At 39.2% G+C, this 20,960-nt stretch overlaps 1 protein-coding gene across 3 annotated transcripts; it reads right to left on the bottom strand.

Annotated features, from left to right (window-relative positions):
• Positions 1–3,318: 3,318 nt before the first annotated feature.
• LOC139467854 (cyclin-dependent kinase 1-like) lies at positions 3,319–19,308 on the bottom strand. 3 transcript variants are annotated; one of them, XM_071249359.1, is made up of 8 exons: positions 19,226–19,308; positions 13,243–13,323; positions 12,738–12,894; positions 10,745–10,868; positions 9,578–9,748; positions 8,583–8,746; positions 6,778–6,919; positions 3,319–4,025 (listed from the first exon to the last, which is right to left on the bottom strand). In XM_071249359.1, exons 2-8 carry the CDS (start codon positions 13,277–13,279, stop codon positions 3,909–3,911), a joined length of 912 nt encoding a protein of 303 aa, XP_071105460.1. In that variant the 5' UTR covers positions 13,280–13,323; positions 19,226–19,308; the 3' UTR covers positions 3,319–3,908. The 3 variants fall into 3 exon arrangements, with proteins under 3 accessions (XP_071105460.1, XP_071105458.1, XP_071105459.1); XM_071249357.1 differs by lacking the exon at positions 19,226–19,308 and adding an exon at positions 14,863–14,927; XM_071249358.1 differs by lacking the exon at positions 19,226–19,308 and adding an exon at positions 14,857–14,913.
• Between the last annotated feature and the right edge of the window lie 1,652 nt (positions 19,309–20,960).

Here is a 20,960-nt window from a genome sequence, read left to right as displayed (position 1 = left end):
AGCTGAAGTAACATATTTAAAAACGCGGTTTTAATACCACATGTTTGAAAGTACCAGACATCACCAAATCCTAATCTGAAAGTAACAGATTTAAGTTTCGTTACCCAATTTACGTGGCCTTGTTCATCGTACAACTACAGCATATTGTAACATTTTGGGGGTATACGAGATTCCTGCATGTTATGCATGACAGCCAATATTTGACACATTTCAAAACAGCGAGCGACTGAATAGAACATCTGCCAGCCTCGGTTCTATGTCACTAAACCCCCAAATTCCAGCCCCGTATAAAAGTATTGGTGTTATCTTTGTATCAACACATTTTAAGTAAAAGTGAGGCGAGTATGGTTTCAAGGAATGTATACTAATTAACAGGACCATGAACACCTTTCCTGCCTCAACTGGAATATTATTTAAGCATTCGATCTCAGTAATCTATTACTAAAATACAAGCCAAGATAACTGTATCCAGTAACTACTTTATAAGCATTTCCATCATAATACCATTTTTTCAAACGTGATAAACCTCCCCTATTTTTGAAAAATAACTAATTTTATTTTCGATAGATTGACTGGCATTTCCCATATACAACCGTCATCATGTAAGATATCCAACTTCATTTTTACACAGTAAGTTCTTCCGCTAATATAAGTAGAAAAATATAAATAAATTCTGGATGTAACTTAACACCAAAACGACAGTTTTGTTCAATTTTGTAACCAATTCGTTTATGAAAAAAACTGAAACAAAAAGGGACAAAGCATACACCCTTGACCCACACCCATGAAGCAACACATTGTAACATTTTACCCATTTTAGCACTCAAATCATGTTTGTACAATGACTTCCATAGATGTCGCTAAGGCCAGCTGATTTATAAAGTTTCCAGGCACTGATGCTTTCAAAAAGTTCGGATCTGGTGATTGTGGATTCTAACATGTCAATTGTCAGTACTTGCACATAACCATGACCTGTCACTATGTCCTCCACCTCACCAAGATTATTCTGAATACCCATTGGTTCAGAATTCAGCGACGAGAAATAGTCCCCTAGTCTTGTATATCAATAGGGTTGGGTCGTTGCGGTCGTCCAGACATACGTTTTATGATGTCCCAGAAACGATTAGAGTCTACCGCTGCTGCATTTTCTAGGTCACTCCTTTTACATTGTGCAAACTGGTCCTTCTTGATTCCACACAGTTATCTGTATTCATTGCAAACTTTGTTTTACTTAAGGTATGAGTTATCTTTAGTTATTTCTGAAAGCATTTACATAATGGCACCGTTCATGTTTTTTACAGAGACATTCATCATCATCGGGGAACATGTCACTCGATGCCAAACCATAATCTATCACACTACACCCTAAATGCCCAATAGGAGGCACGGGTGGCCCAGTCTGGAACGCCAGAAACCTATGATTGTAGGTTCGAATCCCAGTTCGCCCCGATTTTGTTGCTAGGTTTGTCAGCACCATACCCGTGCTCGTGGGTTTCACCAAAGTGATAAACGTCTGAGGCCTGCATCACTTCGGGCTTTCCTCCCACATCAAACTGACATTTAGCCGTGATATAAATAGAATACTGTTAAACATGGCGTTAAATCTAACTCACTCGCTCACTAAATGCCCAATAAATGTTCAGTCACCGATTATCACATGAATATCTTTCCATTTCAAATTGTGTAAAAACATCTATTAAGTAATTATTACTGTTAACATGGTGAATAACATCGTTCTCCACATAGTCCCGTGTCACACTGGTTCTACTGTTCATGTACAATGGACCTGTGAAGATCCGGGGCAGAATAGGTCTTCAGCAACCCATTCTTGCCATAAAAGGCGACTATGCTTGTAGTAAGAGGCGACTAACGGGATGGGTGGTCAGACTCGTGGACTTGGTTGATGCATGTCCTCATATCCCAAATGCGGGGATCGATGCTCATGATGTCGACCACTGGATTGTCTGATCGAGACTCGATTATTTACAGACCATCGTCATGTAGCTGGAATATTGCTGAGTGCACAATGTGCTCAAGACTTATTTATTCGTGTATGATATAGTCTATTTATAGGTCAGGTTATTTGGTTCATTATGCTGGATAGCCCTTGGGAACTGATGAATGTCAAAATGAAACACTCAAGGTATACACTCCAAAATGAAGTAATTTGGAGAATTTCAAGCACATTCAGAAGTCGCTAATGTTCGTATACTTGGGCTAGGGCTGGGACAGGTAACTCCGGTACTCCGATCAAGAGGGGCCAGAGAAGGACTCGGGTACTCACAGGAATACCCAGATCCAGGATATATTGTTTGATGACAATAACAATAAAACTCCATGGTTACACTACAAGTTGCTAATGTCCGTATCACTTTCTGACTGTGCACATAGTCCATCTGAATTTTAGGTTTGAAAAAAAAAGATAACGTTTCAGTCAACTTCGGTGTATGAATGATCAGATCATATTATACGTCTAACTATTGTGCCCAACTCTTGAGACCTACAGCAGGTACCCAGTAGGATCGACAAAAAGGGGGTCGGACACCTGGGTGGTATATTTAGACTTGTCCCAACCCTACTAGGGACATATGTAAATGTAAATTAAGCACATAACCTTATCAGTCATTCCTAGCAAGAATTGCCCAAGAGGATGTAAAAATATAAGCTACACTGATTTAGACCATAGTAGAATGAGCATTGATAAACAACTCCAACAGAACAAGGATACATAAACCATTGTTTATTGAGTGTGTTATGGCATTTATACATGAAGGAAGGAAGATAAGACAGGAGAGGGAAGAATACAGAGAGAGACAGACAGACGAGGTATTGCACTTGACGTTCAGGGTCGTCCACACTCGACAAACTCTCCGACACTCGCACACTTCCATACACATGGAGCTCACAGAGTGGAAAGGTCAACAATGTCATGATATAATTAGTGACATGTGGAAATTACAGATTTGGTTAAAATGAGACCTGATTCAATAATGAATGAATTAATGGTAAATGCTGAACTAGTACAACACGTACTTCACTCAAGCTGTGACACACAGTACCATATATCCTGATATGTCTGAAAGTGTAAAAATACTGTAGCACACTAACACCTTTCAGACTTCATTCTACGAGGGATACAGCATACAGTAACATCCCCCGACATAATCACAACAAAGGGAACACTTGAGCACATCTTGCAATGGGTCTACTCGGGGTGAAACAATACACGATACATTTGTTTTGTATCGATACAGGATGATACACTGGATAAAAAATAAATTACTTACTACTCTTTTAACTACTCCCCCAGTGTAGCGTTTCAAGTTCCATAATAAAAATAGCCACTACGAACATGTCTGCAGCTAGCTTTTCCTTTTTAACCTGCTCTAAAATATTTATAGTCAAGAAGATTCCACACAATTTGACGTGACTATGCAGAGGTTGCGATATGTATCGTGACCTATGCATTGTGACCTTGCTGTATCGATTCACCCCAAGGGTCTACCCTGTGTTAACACAGAAACCCTTAACCATGTAAACCAAAGTCCCCACAAAACATCAATTCCCATTTTCAGACTTGTTGCGGCTGCTGCTGCTGCTGCTACTTTACCTCAATTCTAAATTTCCCATAGCACTTTTTCAGAGTAACAGCATATCTTGTTTATTATTTTCACAACAAAATACTGCTTAACAGCTGTCCCCAAATACACCATGTTCGCACTCTTGTTATATGCAGTTTCATAGATTCCGCGCTGCCGAGAGCAGGCCACTGTTGCTGCCTTTCGGGTTGGTGATGTTCTCACAGATGCCTCGAAACACAAGGAGCGGGTAGCATCATCTGATGCAAGTCATTCACAAGTCAGTCAGTCGGTCGGTTGTTGCCCGTCTCTCACATCTTGTGAGAGGGACTATGAGGCGTGCTGGGCAGCTGCCGGCAACACAGACTTGTCCAAGTCCTTGAAGTAGGGGTGGTTCAGGGCGTCCTTGGCAGAGATTCTTGCAGCGGGATCATACACCAGGGTTTTCTGGAACAAACAACAGTTTTTATAATATGGGTCACTACATCACATGGACACAACAATCAGTCAGGGAGAAAACTGACATTCCCAAAATGAGAGCCATGGAATTCTGTGAGCAGATTTTGGAGACACCATTCAGCATCATAGGCCTTGTGTGTTTCAGATGCAGGGCACAATTTCCTTCTTATTTACCACCTGCACCTGGTGCAACCAAGAGAATTAATCAGGCTGAACCACAAAATAATGGTTGCACATGTTAGCTGAAATTAAATACTGTATTTTCAGGGGGTTTAATATCAGATAAATTAAAGAAGAAAATAAACTTAAGAAGTTTATTCTATACTCAACCAAAAAAAGTTAAGGATCATCCCTAAAAACCGAAATATCACCACCATATTTTAAGAAAGCCAGTTACCATCCTTGGTAGCCTTAAACTGAAGTCAGTCTCCATCTCATGAAAGAAATCACTCAGTCAGAATAACATCACTTACAGACTGTCAACATAAAGTCTTGATTTCAACATGATGAATGTTCACAGCAATGTCAATATTGAGTGTGGCCTCCACGAGCTCTCATCATGACCTGACAATGCCTGGTGAAGCTACAAACGAGATTCCTGAAAGCAGCTTGTGGGATTCGTTGTCCTTCCTCTACCAGCACGTCCGCCAGCTCATCCAAAGGTCTTGGTGCTAAAGGATGATCTAATTTTAATTTCTACAGGAATGCACCAGTCTGGTGAATAGGCTGGCCAGTCTAATCTCTCAATACTTTCTCTCATAAGGCACTCATTCACAATTCGGGCACAGTGACGTCTTGCATTATCCATTAACAGAAAGTCCTGGCCCAAAAGTCAAGACAAAAGCAAGACTTGTCAGTGAAAAGAATAGGTCGTAACTTGTTCATACCCATTTTGACAAGTTGTGCCCAATTCAAGATGGCGCTGTCGATGTTGAACGGTCAATGGAGGACTTACAGCAGATCTATGGTGCTTAAACGAGCTGCATGAAGTCTATTCCTAACTGTCTGAGTAGAAATGCACACACCAGTAATGTTTCATTATTCAGGGATTTTGCAGAAAAAAACCAATTGCCCTTTGCAAGAAGTGCAATTTGTCAATCTTCTTGGAGTGTGGTTTTCTTTGGTTGTCCTGTCCTGTCCTTCACGACCCGGTTGTCTGATACCTCTCCCACAATCTGATTATCACACTATGGCTGACTTTAAATTGACATTCAACTTCACATTTCCCAGAGCAGCTTCCATTAAACTTGTGGCTCTACCTGCTCCTTCAGTAGAGAGATGGCGCCTACCAGGCATTTTGCTTCTGTAAGTATTGCACACATCAGGAAAGACTTTAACAGTGTTTTCCGCCTCCACAACACGTGACAGTAATCTCATACTGGGCATGCTGTGTGACTTCATACACATGCATCATGTGACATTACATAAGTGCGTTGAAGGGCCCTAACTATGGATATCTGTTTGTGCTATACTCATCATGATCATGTAACTTCTTCTTTTTTATGCCATTACTTTGGGAAGAAAATATAAGTGGTCCTTAACTTTTTTTTTGTTGAGTATAGTTTGCGGAAACTTGTATAAGACTTCTCACATCTTGCCATCCTGTAAACAACCTTATACAGAAGTTTCAAAGTGTCTGTTTGTCGTGATTGTAACCTCATGAGTGTATGTTCCAAGTGGTAATTGTGAAGAATTAGTATTGGCACAAAGTTCTGCAAGTTCACAGCATTCAGACCTGTGAATTCCACTATTTACATAAACCTTTATTTCCTGGAGTCTAAAAGATTTGTAGCCAGTTCTAAAAGACCGTATATCAAGCTTTCTATTTCTTCATATTGATGCCAATCTCTACCATTCATCCAGCTATTTCTTGATATCATTACTGATACTACTAGGACACAGCCCTTTTTTTCTACATTTAGAAGCGTTTGTGTTGGCAGTTTCACTGACAGGGCCATAAACAATCCTGTCGCTGCTACTGACAGCAGACCGAGAGGTGTATGCTGGTCAACTTCACAATCCCCAGTACTGCTCACATTACTGGATGTCTGGAAGAATGTCCTGATAGATGGTTGCTTCATAACTGATATTCCATTCATAAATTTAACTTCTTTTCTGTATGAACAGTGAGAAAAGCTGTCGGCAAATTCAACATCATGGGTGACATATTAGCTAGTGACCTCTGACCTTGCATGAAACGTAACACGATTGTGAGCACAAATCCAAATTACCATACTGGTGACATACAACAGACAGCGTGTGGTCTATGTAACAGATTTATGGGCATGAGAAGTGACTTATGTTTTTTACTTGCGGTAATTCATTTTAACCTTATTCACAGGAAAGTTATACAAACTGCTGCCATGCACTTGTGGTGGAAAATGTTACCTGCACTGGGTGCAGCCTGACAATGAAAGTTACCTGCACTGGCAATGTTTTACCTGCACTGGGTGCAGCCTGACAATGAAAGTTACCTGTACTGGCAATGTTTTACCTGCACTGGGTGCAGCCTGACAATGAAAGTTACCTGCACTGGCAACGTTTTACCTGCACTGGGGCAGCTCGGATATAGCAACATCGAACCCTGAGATGAGATATGCACGAAAGTGAACACACTATACCATTAGCTCACTTGACTTTGAAGTTACTTGAGCTAATAATGAATTCTACGAGTCCCCAGCTATGTTATCCAGTGTTTCTACATTCCTACATGCCCTAATGCTGTGTGTGGCTACCCTACCTGGAGGAGATCTAGTCCCATGTTGTCGAGTTGTTTGACGGAGCCGGCCAGCTGGTTGGACTTCCAGGCAGGGAATGTGGGCTTGTAATCTGGCAAGTTACTCACTCCTGGCCATGTGTCCTCTGTCGGTGTTGTCAGCGTCCTGATAGAGATACGACACATGCTAGCTAAACAAATCCATACATGACCATGATAACGACAGGGATTTATCCAGGTTTCTATTTAAAGGGGAAGTGTACACGCAAAAATCACTTTCTTTCTTTTTCTAAACAAAACGCAATTTTAGAATTAGTTAGTATCTGTGTTTGAAAATATACACTCATTTTTTTTCACAGTGAAAGTAGGAAGCTCACAATAGTGTGAAAGTGATATGCCGTTATGAGGCCTTCGTTTTACGAGCGAAATAGGCCTGAGTTATCCCCCTTAGATTATGACGTAATTGGTGCCAATTCAACTGGGTCCCTGTCTATTCTCAACGCAAAAGATATCAAGGACCAGTTTGCGGTAAAACAACATGGTCTACGACACACTCCGGCGCAGTGGTGTCTCAGCATAACACAATTCTGGCTGGCATCTGAGAAGCTAGAATCACAAAACTGTACCTACACCACGTGAAGCGGCTCTAACAAAGCATGATGACGTCATAATGTTTATCAATTGGCACCAATGACGTCATATTGCAAGGGGCATAAGCCATGGTGTTTTTGTTATGGAAATAGAACACTTGGTAAATGTGAAAAATATGAATCGTTTTAGTGCAAAAAATATGTTAATTAAATATGATGTTTTTATATTTTTGTCTATGACACTTCTATGTTAACACTTTTAATGTGGAAAAAGTACAAGAAAAAATGGTTCATTTCCGTGTGAACTTGCCCTTTAAGTGCCCATGGCAGGCAAACTGGGAAAAGAAAGTTACTTTGTTCAAATTGGGATTTTTAAAAAGTTCATATTTTCTCAAATTCAGAGGTATTTTGACACTGCATTTCATACAATGATATAAAAACAAAGCATTTACAAACCTGTTCCTATGTATTGGTCTTGCAGAAAGTGAATACAGGTTAATTTTAAAAAGCCATCAAATATGTTATTAGTCTGTTAGTTGTGTGTTTAAGAAGTAAACGACAAGCTTTCATGAGTACCGGGAACAATCATGTTGAGTTTCATCTTCACTGGTTCTGTCAGTTCTCATGAAATGTTTACAGTGCAAGGAAGTGCAGCATTATCAAAGTGCAAAAGTCAAATAAAGGTAAAAAAATTAAATATCACGAAAAAAGCAAGAAATCTGTTAATCCCCACAACCAATTACACGTATGCTAAATTTCAGCTATGAAAAGATTCAGCTTTCAGTATGTTTGAAGTACAAAGGTCAATCAGATCAAGGTCAAAATCTCAATATCACACGAAAACATTGAGCCCCGCTACTAACTACACAAGTAAAAAATGTCATGACATTGTGTACAAAAATACCCTAGTAATGGCCACAAATAGATTTAACAATAAGGCTGCCATGCACTCTTGGAGTGTCATAATTTGTGGAAACAAGTATGTGAAATTCCATTGGATTGGTCCAGTACTTTCTTGGGACAATGTTTACAATGGACGACACGACCGACGACAGACAAACAGACCATGACATGCGTTCTTCAGTTAGGTGAGCTAAAAAAACATTCAGTTCTCCAAAAATAAGACAAAGCACAAGTAGATAGATGATAGAATAGATGATGTGACTTTGTGTAACTTCCAACCAGATTTCACTCGGTAAGTTCATGATATCTCCCACATAACTGGCTTGTATTATTTACCTGAATATCCTGAAAAGCTGATCAATTTCTGAATCTCCGTGGAACAATGGCCTTTTTGTTACCATTTCAGCAAATATGCATCCTATACTCCAGACATCAACAGGCGTTGAGTAGCGTGGGGAGCCCAGGAGAATCTCCGGCGCACGGTACCACAACGTCACAACCTAATGAACAACATCATACAAGTGAACACAACATCCATTTGAAACCTACTCAGACATTCTGAAAGTAATAGTTGATAGTTGTTCTAAAAGGCCTGAAATACTGGCGATGTTCTGTTCAATTTTAACCAATGGACCAAAAGCTGAGCTGCTATGACAATCACTAGATGAACCAGTCAGATTTGTTTGTTTGTTTGTTGTTTAACGCTGCACTCAGCAATATTCCCCTTATATGACGGCAGTCTGTAAATAAACAAGTCTGGACCAGACAATCCAGTGATTGATATCATGAGCATCATTTCATCAATTGGGATCGATGACATCATCAACCAAGTCACTGTACCTGACCACCTGATCCTGTTAGTCGCCTTTTACGGCAAGAACCAGTCAGAACATGAGACTGAGAATACAAACGTATCCCACACATTTCCTTTAAGAGTTCAACTGATTTATTGCGGGAACCAGTAGACAGGAGGTAAATATTACCAATAGGGGCAGCTAGGTTTGCAGTTGTAACAAATGTTATATTGGGATAACACTTCCTCAGTAAAGTACAAATGGTCATACTTTTGAGGTTGAGTCCCTTCCGGATGGCATTGTGTATTCACGATGATTCGTCAGTTGACGTGATATGATGTGATGTCCCAATGCTTCATTGTTGAGAATTCAATACAATATTACAACAACCACTGTTGAGAACAATAAATACATCATGGATTCATCCATGTTTCATGCCAGCACAAGCTGATTACATCTGACTGGCCGACTCACACCATTCCCACTCAGGACAGACAATGTGTATTCTCCAATTACATCCCAGAGACTGTGACTCACCTCATGTGTGTACACTCTAACTGGAATGCCAAAGGCCCGGGCGAGACCAAAGTCAGCTAGTTTGATGGTTCCTTTACTGTCAATGAGCAGGTTCTGTGGTTTGAGATCCCTGTGGAGCACTCTCCGCTGGTGGCAGAACAGGATGCCCTGGAGGATCTGGTATGTGTAGCTCTATTGGGAGGAGGAGGAGGAGAACAGAAGGTTTTAGTGATGCATACAAAACACAAAGGGAATCGGAATGTGAACAGGTGATCATTTCTCCCTTAGAAATGTTATAAGTGACAGTCCTACCTGACAAAAGGTGTGCGGCGCAAACCTAAAATGATCCCATCACAATAATGTCTACATTACCCATTAGGAACGGAGTCACACCAACAGTAAGCATGGTAAACAAGACAAAAAAGTGAGCAGGGCTCACTAATACCCCCGACTTAGACTCCAACATATTTTTAAGTTCAATACATGATAAATACAATATTTTCTCAGGAAATCAACTTATTGAAATGTAACTTTGCACAGCACCTTTCCTATTAGTTGGTTTGCTGTTTAACACCGCACTCAGCAATATTCCAGCTATATCACGGCAGTCTGTAAATATTCGAGTCTGGACCAGACAATCCAGTGATTACTATCATGAGCATCGATCCATGCAATTAGGATTGATGACATGCATCAACTAAGTCAGAGAGTCTGACACCCGATCCTGTTAGTCACCTCTTACGACAAGCATAGTCACCTTTTACGGCAAGCATAGGCTGCTGAAGACATATTCTACCCTGGATCTTCATCAGTGTCTCCTATTGGTAGTTTTTAAGTTATAGGTTGCACAAATGTTTCAGCATAAAAAATGAAAAATAGCTGTACTTTTTCATAAAATCCAAATATTGAACACAAACTTTGCACTGCACCTATCCTATTGGTATAGAAACTGTACCCCCAATTGGAAAAGAATCCATGAAGTAGTTTTCAAGTCATTGGTCGCATAAATGTCAAAGTAAATAAAGTACTCTATGTTCACAACATTGAAAAACATATTTTTTCAGAAAATACATATGTCAAAATTAAACTTTGCACTGCACCTCTTCTATTAGTATGGAAACTGTCATTAGTTACAATCACACTTTTCTCAGTCTGTATTAGAACCTAGTTCTGAGAACCTCAGCTGACCTTGACAAGCATCTTGTCCATGTACTGGCCACTGGGTATGGTGTCCATGTACCGCTTCAGGTCCATGGAGAGGAACTCAAACACCAGGTACAGCTTGTTCTCCTGCATCAGAACATCTTCCAGGCTACAACACAGAGTTGACCTACACTAAGAACACAGGCTACAACACACGTACATATATATCAGATACCAGTGATACCAAGTGGGTGAATTGGGAGTACCGCAACTGATCTCAGGGTAATATCGTGTCACTTAATGTGGGAGGAAAGCCTCATGTGATGCAGATGCTTGACGTTTAACACTTGGCGAAACCATTAAGTTCATTTTTTGTGAGGAGCCAAGCACGTCAACATGAATATTTTAGGAGCCAACCCTTGTGCCAATCTGAGATAGGACAAAAATTTCCACAGGTTTCATTTGAGATAGGACATGTTTGCAGGGGCTTCATTTTGTGAAGATGGGTATTAAATTGTAATAGGGTACATTGTAAATTGTAATAGGGTACATTAAATAAGAATTAAAATATTTCCTTTTGGTACAATATTACTTATGTTCATGCAAATGCAACAAGGTTACACTACACCCTAGCTATTATTGTAACCCCTGTAGTTGTATTAACTGTAAATAAATAAACATCATGATATTGGCCATGCAAACATGACTTAGTAAACAAGATTTGCAATTACAGTACTGTCTGTTTATTTCTAAAACAGATGTTGTCACTAGCATGACTAGTTTTGTTTACTTTTTGGTAACCAAGTGTCGAGCTGTAGATAAATTTAGGTCGCCAATCAAACATATAAAATCGAACTTGGCCACCAAAATGATCGCTACTTAGCCTTCTAATCAAAATCAGGGTGAATTCTGTTAAACAATACTCAAGAGAAGTAAGGGCACCCAATTCTTTTATATTGCCTTAGCTAATTTGACATGCTTATTATTGTTGACATATTTATAAGAGCTGAAGTTTTTGTGTCTATCAAGGGTTTATGAAAGAATAAGGTAAAAAAACCTGTGTGCACAACACATACTTCCCAAAAGGACACCAGAAATATGGGAAGGGTTTTAGGGTTCTCTTTGGAATTTAACAGACACCTTGAGGCATTTGCTCTAAAATTTAAATCATGTATGAACAAATGAAAGTTTCAAATGAAGTATTTTTTAAGTAGGACATATTGTAACCCTTAAAAGTGAATGTCATTTTACATCATGGTCAGCACGATTTCAGCTCTATCAGAGACAAGCGCATGTTGGGAATCAAACTCAGACCTTCGGTGTGTCAATCTCATTAAAATCAGATCTTTGTTCTCGTTATCGCTAAACAAATATCTGAGGACATCCCATTACAGGTCACGTCAGAACAACCTTTCATCCGACCAATCAAAGGGTCGCTTTCCAGATCGTCGCTTACCAATTCGGAATGTATTTTCTAATCATGCAACCCCGGAAATGTTAACACGGGTTGTTCCGAACGACTGATACAGTACGTAGGAAGCACTGCCATACACCTTCAACCATATATTAGACATTACAGAATGTTCGTTTGTTCAGTTTTCAAAATACTAATCGAGAACTGTGTCAATATATTTTTCAAGCATAGACAGAAATGGAATTCGCCAGGTTGAAACGAGTGCCGTAGAGCTCAAGAAAACTGCTTTTTAATTGGCTGATATCGACTTCTTGTTTGTCATTTCAGTCGTCGGTCAAATTTCGCTAAAGGGTCATCCTGACGTGACCCGTAATGGGATGTCCTCAGATCTTTGTTTAGCGGCAGCGAGAACTTAGATCTGATTTTAATGAGATTGTCGGTGTGTTGAGCAAACACTTCAACAACTTCAACATGGTTATCCAGCTGCCTCTGTTCATGATATGCACCAAACACTGGAGGCCTCTTCTATTCCCCGATTCCTCACAAAGTGATCCTCTCAAGGCAAAGGAATACATTGCTGATGTCTCCCACAATAAATTGACATGAGTCGAGACCACGACTCACCAGACAATGTTGGGGTGTGTGAGTTCTTTCAGTAGGGAGATTTCCCTGATGGCTGTGGAGGGGACACCTTCCTCTTCACTTTCGAGACGGATCTTCTTGAGAGCCACCAGGCGATTGGTCTTCTTATGGCGGCCCTTGTACACGACACCATATGTACCTGAAACAAACAAAATGTTTTCGTGGGTACAGGAGGGAGAGATGAGAGCAACTGGCTTCTGTAAAGACCTGTTGTAATGTGTGCAGGGATTGAATGACTTCCCGTTACATCAGCAACTGTATTCAAAATAACTATCACAAACAGTAGATGACTTCTTATCAATACCAGGTTGCGATATCAAGGGGTTTTCTCCACTGTACCTACTGTAGGCTTTATCAGCATCAGCAAGATTAGTTGGCACTTTTGTAGACCTGCATTATTTAATAGATGCAATTTTCATAGTCGTTTGATTCATATTTTCAGACAGTAAATTCACACACCCAGCACGTACAGTGACAGACACATTACCTTCTCCGATTTTCTCGATCTTGTTGTAGTCCTCCATAACTCAAAGTGTTGATATCACAGGCTTACTTCAAATAATTGTTTCTGAAAGAAAAAAGAATATTTTTCACCAGTCATCACTGACGACATGTGACTCCAGCTCAAGGCAAATGTCCAATGATGAAGTTCCAGGCCAGATACGTATATTTATGTTAAATTGCGTGGGAATGTCCTGACCAAAACTATTTCAGAGCAGTTTCAAAAGAAAAAGCAAGCTGTAGACACATTTCCATAGTATCTATTTTCAGTTATGAACTAAGTGGGGGGAGGTCATCAAGTGAGTATTACAAAATATTTTTGGGAAGTGTATTAGAGCTCCAGAAAACATGTTTAGCAATTTAGTTTTTACTGTAGGGTTACTATTTTAATTGGGTTATTAAGTTACCAATATTTTTCCATTCATCTATTCATCACTTTATTGGATTTTTCCCCAAATTAGTGAACATTTTAAGATTTGGAAAAAAAGAAGTAATGTTTTAGATGTATATAACTGTTCTAAATATATATGCTTGACTCAGAAAGTAAATTAGCTCGTAATTGTGTTTCTAAAATAAGCTCCTTTGTATGCATACTTAAAAAGCTTTATTGGGTATTTACATGAGCTTTTTTTCTACATTTGAGTTTTTCATTTAATGTATGTGTTTCAAGTAAATTGAAAGTACTTTGGTTTTGAATATTTTTGGGGGGTACTTTACGCAAATATGCCGCTTATCTGCAGCTCTGGGCACAATGAATTGACACAGAAAGAAACATATCATGCCTTAACATACCAAGCTTACTGTGTATAGTCTAAGCAAGAAAGAATTGATTTGATTATAATTTGTCCACTCAAAATGTGTTTGTAAAATATTGTAGATATCGTTTCAATTTCACGGAGTCAAATTTGCACAATATTTTCCCATCCAGGAAGACACCCCCATGACTGACTTAATATTGTAGCTCAACAAATAAAAGAGAGATACTGAATTTTCCGTACCAAAACGTTACACAAACTGAAATCATAAAAAGACATTCATCGGCCATTCAATCTATGTTTCACCAGCTGGTCACAGATTCTGGTTCTGCTAATACCACTCAATACGTTCTAGAATCTAAATGGACACAAATTGCGGTGTTAAAAGGTTAGAAGTATATTATTCTGAAATCTCGTTATCCCAGGCATATTCGCCCACATAATGCACCAAATGAAATCACAGCCATTGGTTAGGCTAACGTTGTATATGAAATAATCGGACATGTTCAAACATGAATTACATGTTAATTGGCTGTTCAAAAGCCATCGACATCATCGCTGCAGACAGGTACAACTATATTGGTTATTCTTGTAAGGGTCGGACAAGAATAAATGGGCCAAATAAACGGAAGCTGAAGAAAAACAAGTACATCCATGTCGTCAACAAAATTGTATTTACCGCCGTTGTGTGTCTGCACTTTTGAAAATAGTCGGTCACGATATTCATCTAAACTCAAAATGTTTGTGTATAAAAATATATACAACTAATGGTTATCCCTAAAGAAACGTCGGGTGGTCATTAGTCTTAATCATTAACATGGACTACATATTATTATTTTACATACAATTACCTTTATAGGGTTGTCTTCCTAGCTAAAGGCCTTTCCACGTTCCTCGCAATATTTCGCAAATTCACGAGCGGTAGGTTCGAATCGACCAATAACAATCGCCGTTTCATTTGTACCATTCAAATGAAGACCAATCAAAGTACGCCTTCCATTTGGATCTTGCCAACAGTAAACAATCAACAGATGGCGCTGCTTAGACCACGTGGTACCTGTCAATACGGAAACGACAATCCGAACAAGTTTATTACTTCAAAACTATCCTTTAACCCTTTAATACTTTCTGGCAAATACTTTAAATGTAAAATAGTTGTAACCTAAGGGCGAATGTACATGCAAAGCTAGGATTTCGTAGCTGTACACGAATAGAATAAAATAGAATAAAATAATATTTTATTAGCCCATGAATGTCACCGACCAGTTATCGCCATTTGTTCATGTTTCTGAAATATTCCGTGTATACAAAGTTGACTGTGCCAGTTACTTATACTCCGTTCACATGCGCCTCTATACATATGTTGGTATATGTGCATACGTGTGTAGAAATACATACATGAGAATACTTGTCATATGAACGCGTTTACTCATGGGTGTAGATTTATCACCAGGAGCAAATTTGCATCATGTCTGGAGCAGGTGCAAATGTAAATGTATATTTGCACTGTGTGTATACAGAGACCATATAATAGTTATATGGTCTCTGGTTTATATGTTGCAATGTGAACGTTCATATTAACCAGAGACCATATATCGGTATATGGAGATATGTGTTAACGTAAGAGGATGATCTTAATAATATCTGCTGTTTTGCCAACACCAAACAAATTGTCAACACTTTTATGCGTTTATGAGTTGAGCGGACGGTGTTTTCTTTTGGTTTCAAGGAGTCAAAACACATGTTGCTCTTGATGATGTAACTCTCTTCTCACTCAACTATGATTGGAAAGCAACCTGTTTAGTGTGGAAAGTCGTTAACAGACTGACGAATATGTGTGCCTTACACAATTTACATACTTTATTTACAAACCTAAGTTGATTTTCATGTGAACACATTGTAAATTTACATATGTATAGTTACACGTGTGTAGAATTGCTTGCGTTAGTAAATGTTGTGCATGTGAACGAGGCATATATTCTGTGAAGCTTAGAGCAAATACGCACTGCTTCAGTTATACAAATTACGATACTAAGTGATGCCTATCAAACAATCCAAATTACAGTTGCTATTTTATCTGGTATCACACTAAATTATATATTCATTACAATTACAATAAAAGAAATGCTTTTATCTACTTGTCGTCTGTAGGTAATCAAATATTCCCTAAATTTGATTTACACATGCTTATGCCAAAAGGGCCAAGACGTGTAAACATTAGCCGATAACTCCCGAGCTTAAACTCCACTATGCTAGCCTTTTCCCGTTTCTGCTTCGATGACGGCACCGCCGAATGTTGTTGTAGGTTACGGAAACATGCGAGTGGTGACGAATGGGCACCACGGGTGTAGGCTGATCACGTGACCGGACTTTTCTCGTTTGTAAAGAAACGCACGTATTCTGAAATAAGAACAAATGGGCCTAATGCAAGCTTTTCGATATGCTTTACACATTGTTTTGCATAATTATATAAATATACAACCACAACTGCGACAGTGAGGTGCATGACAATGTAGCTTTACACATCAAAGAGACCTTGTCGTTGGCTCTCTGTAGGACTTCGATGATAAGACGTGAAGGATAAATACGTAAATGGAAATAGTTTTTCACGTTTTGGGGTATTTTCTCTATGAAAGTTAAACATGTCATGACGTACGTTTATGTCATGTTTGTGTAGACTCGTCCAAAATGAAACATATGAAAAACACATGAATGGACTGTACGTGTAACTAAGTACTCACGGAAATGGAAAAAAACTGTTTTTTCGACCTCAGATCTTAAATAAATGCAGTTAATATACAAAATATGTAAATATTCAAACAACTAAACTAGTACTAATTGGGCCGTAGCACAAATACAAATACGTAAAAGTGTGTAAAAATGTGAATAAAACAGACTATTGTGAAACAGGGCATAACCAGGTGTAAGTAGATCAAGGTGACCTATGACACCTTGACGACAGGTGAAAACAGGTGCATAATGCCTATAGTCTGTTTCTGCTATGTCAATTTGGACTTAGTTTTATTTTTGAATGTTGAAAGTGCCGACAAATTACCTCCTGTTAAGTACATTTTGTATTGTTCACTGAGATCAAACTAGTAAATCCAGACTAGTACTTTTCGAGTTGTTTTGTTATTTCGTATTTACAGCTACGTAACACTTTGTGTCGATTTTTAAATTGAGAAAAACCGGGGTTTTTTTCCGTGAGTACTTTTTTCTTTTTTTTTAGTACTTACTTACTTACGTTTGGAGATTTAACGTGCGCTTTTTTTTAGTGACGATGTAACAGACTTATACTCTGCTGGCCGTAAGGATCTCTGGGTAGGAGAGCGATCAGCTTGATACGGCCGAGGCGTGCCTGCGCGCGCACACACACACACACACACATACACACACACACTGCATGCACGCACGCACGCACATACACTGCACACACACACACACACACACACACACACACACACACACACACACACTGCACACATACATACACACTGCATGCACGCACGCACATACACTGCACACACACACACTACACACATACATACATGCAATTCGTGAGGCTTTTATAAACGCTGGCTTTTAATCTAGTCAGGCCGTAAGAAAAACACACGAGCTTTCTCTTCAATGTCCCTATATTAAAAACAACGCTGAAGCCAGATTACTCTGCGCAGCGCTTGCTTTGTCGGCTTCAATGTGCGGAGTTCTGTTTTGGTTCGAGACATTGAATCGGTTATGTGACGTCACACTCGGATATTATTTCATGTTTGATTTATACACACACAGAACAGTCGACGGACTGCCCTTTTAACAGTTAACACTAATCCATGTACTATGGATCGATTTCGCGAGATATAATGCATCTTTGGAAAACTAGCTCAATTAGGTTTAAAAATTGTATACGGCGAAGAAATGACAGACATATAGCAAGCAATGGCAGAACTGAATGTGCAGCATCGTTTTGTTGGATTTTTGTTTACGCCGGCACAACATACGCCCACGTGTCTTTCTTAAAGTTGTATTTGAGCAAGGTGGTTATATGGTGTGTTTTAAATATTTCCTCACAAGATTAATTTTTGTCGACCATTTTTGGATAAATATTTCTCTCTTAATATGAAAACGAGCAATAGTAAAACGAGATGCGATCACGTACGCACTATAACGGGGAATTGGCCATAATTGTTCTTAGCCAGTATACAAATGTATATATAGTTAGGGAGAGATTAATTTCTTCTGTTTTTCCCAAATAATCAAACTTTATATTATCCATAACGTTAACAAGATTCAAGATTCCTCATTACAGTATTGAAGGCCCTGTGGCCCAGATTACAACACATTTATACCTACTTGATGTATGCATCTTACACTACTGATGAACAGTTATTCATGATATGTGATGTAATTTACATAAATTGCTCTTCATATACAAAGCAATACCTTTGATTTTTGAATGTGTTGTGGGGGACATTAGTGAAATTAATTTCTGGCGAGAAGGATCTTCATGGTAATATTGTGGAATGGATGTATAATAAGAACATACAACGACAAAATGTTGTTAAGATCGCTTTGTGCAAGTGGGCCTTGAAGTGATCAACATTTCTGGCGCTTGGCACGACTTGTATGAATTATAATGTTACAGGAAATCGGAGCTAGTGTTGTTTTTAAACATATATCTCTATATATACAAAATCTCTACAAATATATCTACAAATCTATGTTTACAGTTATAAAAACCATTAGTGTTTCGACAATCTTGAGCAATCGAAACATAAGCAAAACCTGTTTGAAATATAGTAACATCTTTACATGTGAAACACCAACATATAGCTCCAATCGTATCATGTGATTGTAAAATGTTTTTCTATAATATAAAATAACGCTAACAGCGTGCTTCAAAGATACATTTTGTTTGGACCTATAATTATATTTGAGAATATTCACAGGATATGCAGTGTATTATTGAATGAAACCTCGATCCAACAGACAAAATCAGCTGTGCCTGTCTTGAAATACCCAATTTTACAAACACCCACAGAGTGTTTATGAACACAATCAATTTTCTTGAATGCTCGGTTAGATTCACATTAAGTAGGTGATAATTGTGTGAACAAATCTCATGGAATCACTTCACGTAGGAAGCTGCATTCCGAGCTCAACCCAACGTCACCCATTTGTATGATGTGAAAATAATACAATTTAGAATTGAATTATTACCATGCACCAATGTAGGGATCTTGATCCTACGTCGTTGCCGTCACTCTCCAACCCAGAGTTTCATGGGGCCAGCATATAGTACCTCTGTCACAGGGTAGCGCCAGGTGACGATTCGTCACATGTTACAGTCTATTCAAGATATTGCATATGTTTTTCATCTGTTTTATTTTTGACACATGTCTGACGGCAGCAACAAGCCCGCCTGCCGTGTTCCGTGCTGACAGCCTGATTGGATGGTGACGTCAAGTGATTGTTGACGTAATCGTTCTGTGAGGTCAACAGCTTTGGGGACACAGTAGGCCGTGACGTGGCTCCATTGTCGGCGTCACCGGTTACTGCTGACCACACCCCGTTCTTGGCCGTTTCCCAATCCGTGTGTATCTGATGTTGGCGTCGCTCATCAACATTCTCGTCATTGAAGCGGTTAGGATATCATTTTTTAATTAAAAGGTGTCTTTCCACCCTGCTTGCAATGTTTTTGAAGTGCAGGCAGCTTTCATTGTACCGGTACGGCACATAACACCAGTCAACCCTAACAACCACGATGAATCCCCGGGAGGACACTGAAAGCTGCATCCTCCTTACACTAAATACTCACTATTACCTCGCACCAATGTAATCATGCTGGGCCTACGTAGGTGTCTACCTGTTGCATTTTCAAATCCAAGAATTGTTTGGAAATTGCCACTCTTTCGCACGTGCGTGGTACCTACGCTAGATAGGGATGCTCTACAACAGATCGCTATATATTCCCTTACCGTCAAATTCTAAGAAAAGGATATCGGCAAACTTGGATTCAAATGTTAACACCAGTTCCTACAATACATGTCACTACCTCTATGATGTACATTGATGTGCGTTAATCACTGTATTGTCTGGTCCAGACTCGATTAGTTACAGACCGTCGTCATATGGCTGTAATTTTGCTGAGTGCGGCGTTAACAACAAACAAACAATAAAAAAAAAATGATGCAAGCGCACGCACATTCGTGATTCAGTACCGACAGACGCATGATCAACCCCTGGATACACGCTCATGACAGTTTATAGCGTGTAGGTCTTGTTTAGATGCGACTCTAAACTGTATTTCAAGCAGGGAATAGAGGGTCTGGTGTTGACAGTCCGACTTGTCTATGACGTCAAGTGAACAGGCGGGTGTGGATCTATAAATAACACACGAGTCATTGTTATTTATAGCGATAGTTACACGTGTGCACATATATTTTTAGACCCACGTATACTTCACTCATGCAACGTAATATGTGAAGGTCTACGTGATATGAATGTAATAAATCAGGGTATTGTTATGAATGCATTGCGCTTCACACTGCATAAAGCCCGACGTTGTCTCTCTCGTACTTCATTCAAAGGCGTAGCATTCATTTGTTGCGTAACAGGAAATAATTTTCCTGTGTGATTGCTTGTATGTTGGTGCGGTGTCAAAAATTTATTATAAGAATGGAGTCATACATATACAGATATACATGTTGTTAAGGGAGAACATATCACCGAAAACATTTTCGTCGTTTATAATCCAAAGTCGACATAAAATGCGTTAGATTCTTTTCACCAATGAATGCTCATTGCGCTACATTATTAATCCCTGGTAAATGGATCAGCGTGCACTCGATTTTCATTCTCAGCTCCCTGGGAGGTATAGGGAACCAAAGATTGACAGTCACATTACTACCTCATCCTCCCGGGTTACCTTTCACTGATAGAAGAACAGCAGCAT

This window comes from Haliotis cracherodii, unplaced genomic scaffold (genome assembly GCF_022045235.1).
Source record: "Haliotis cracherodii isolate W230 unplaced genomic scaffold, xgHalCrac1.p SCAF_2, whole genome shotgun sequence".
NCBI lineage: Eukaryota > Metazoa > Mollusca > Gastropoda > Lepetellida > Haliotidae > Haliotis > Haliotis cracherodii.
Note: the sequence above shows the minus strand (reverse complement) of the source record. Positions and strands in the feature narration are given on the sequence as shown.

Coding starts and splice junctions, on each gene's coding strand:
- LOC139467854 (XM_071249359.1), bottom strand. CDS start 13,279: ATGGAGGACTACAACAAGATCGAGAAAATCGGAGAAG. Junction 9,749..10,744: donor TGGACAAGATGCTTGTCAAG/GTCAGCTGAGGT, acceptor TCCTCCCAATAG/AGCTACACATACCAGATCCT. Junction 4,026..6,777: donor TGGGACTAGATCTCCTCCAG/GTAGGGTAGCCA, acceptor TGTTTGTTCCAG/AAAACCCTGGTGTATGATCC.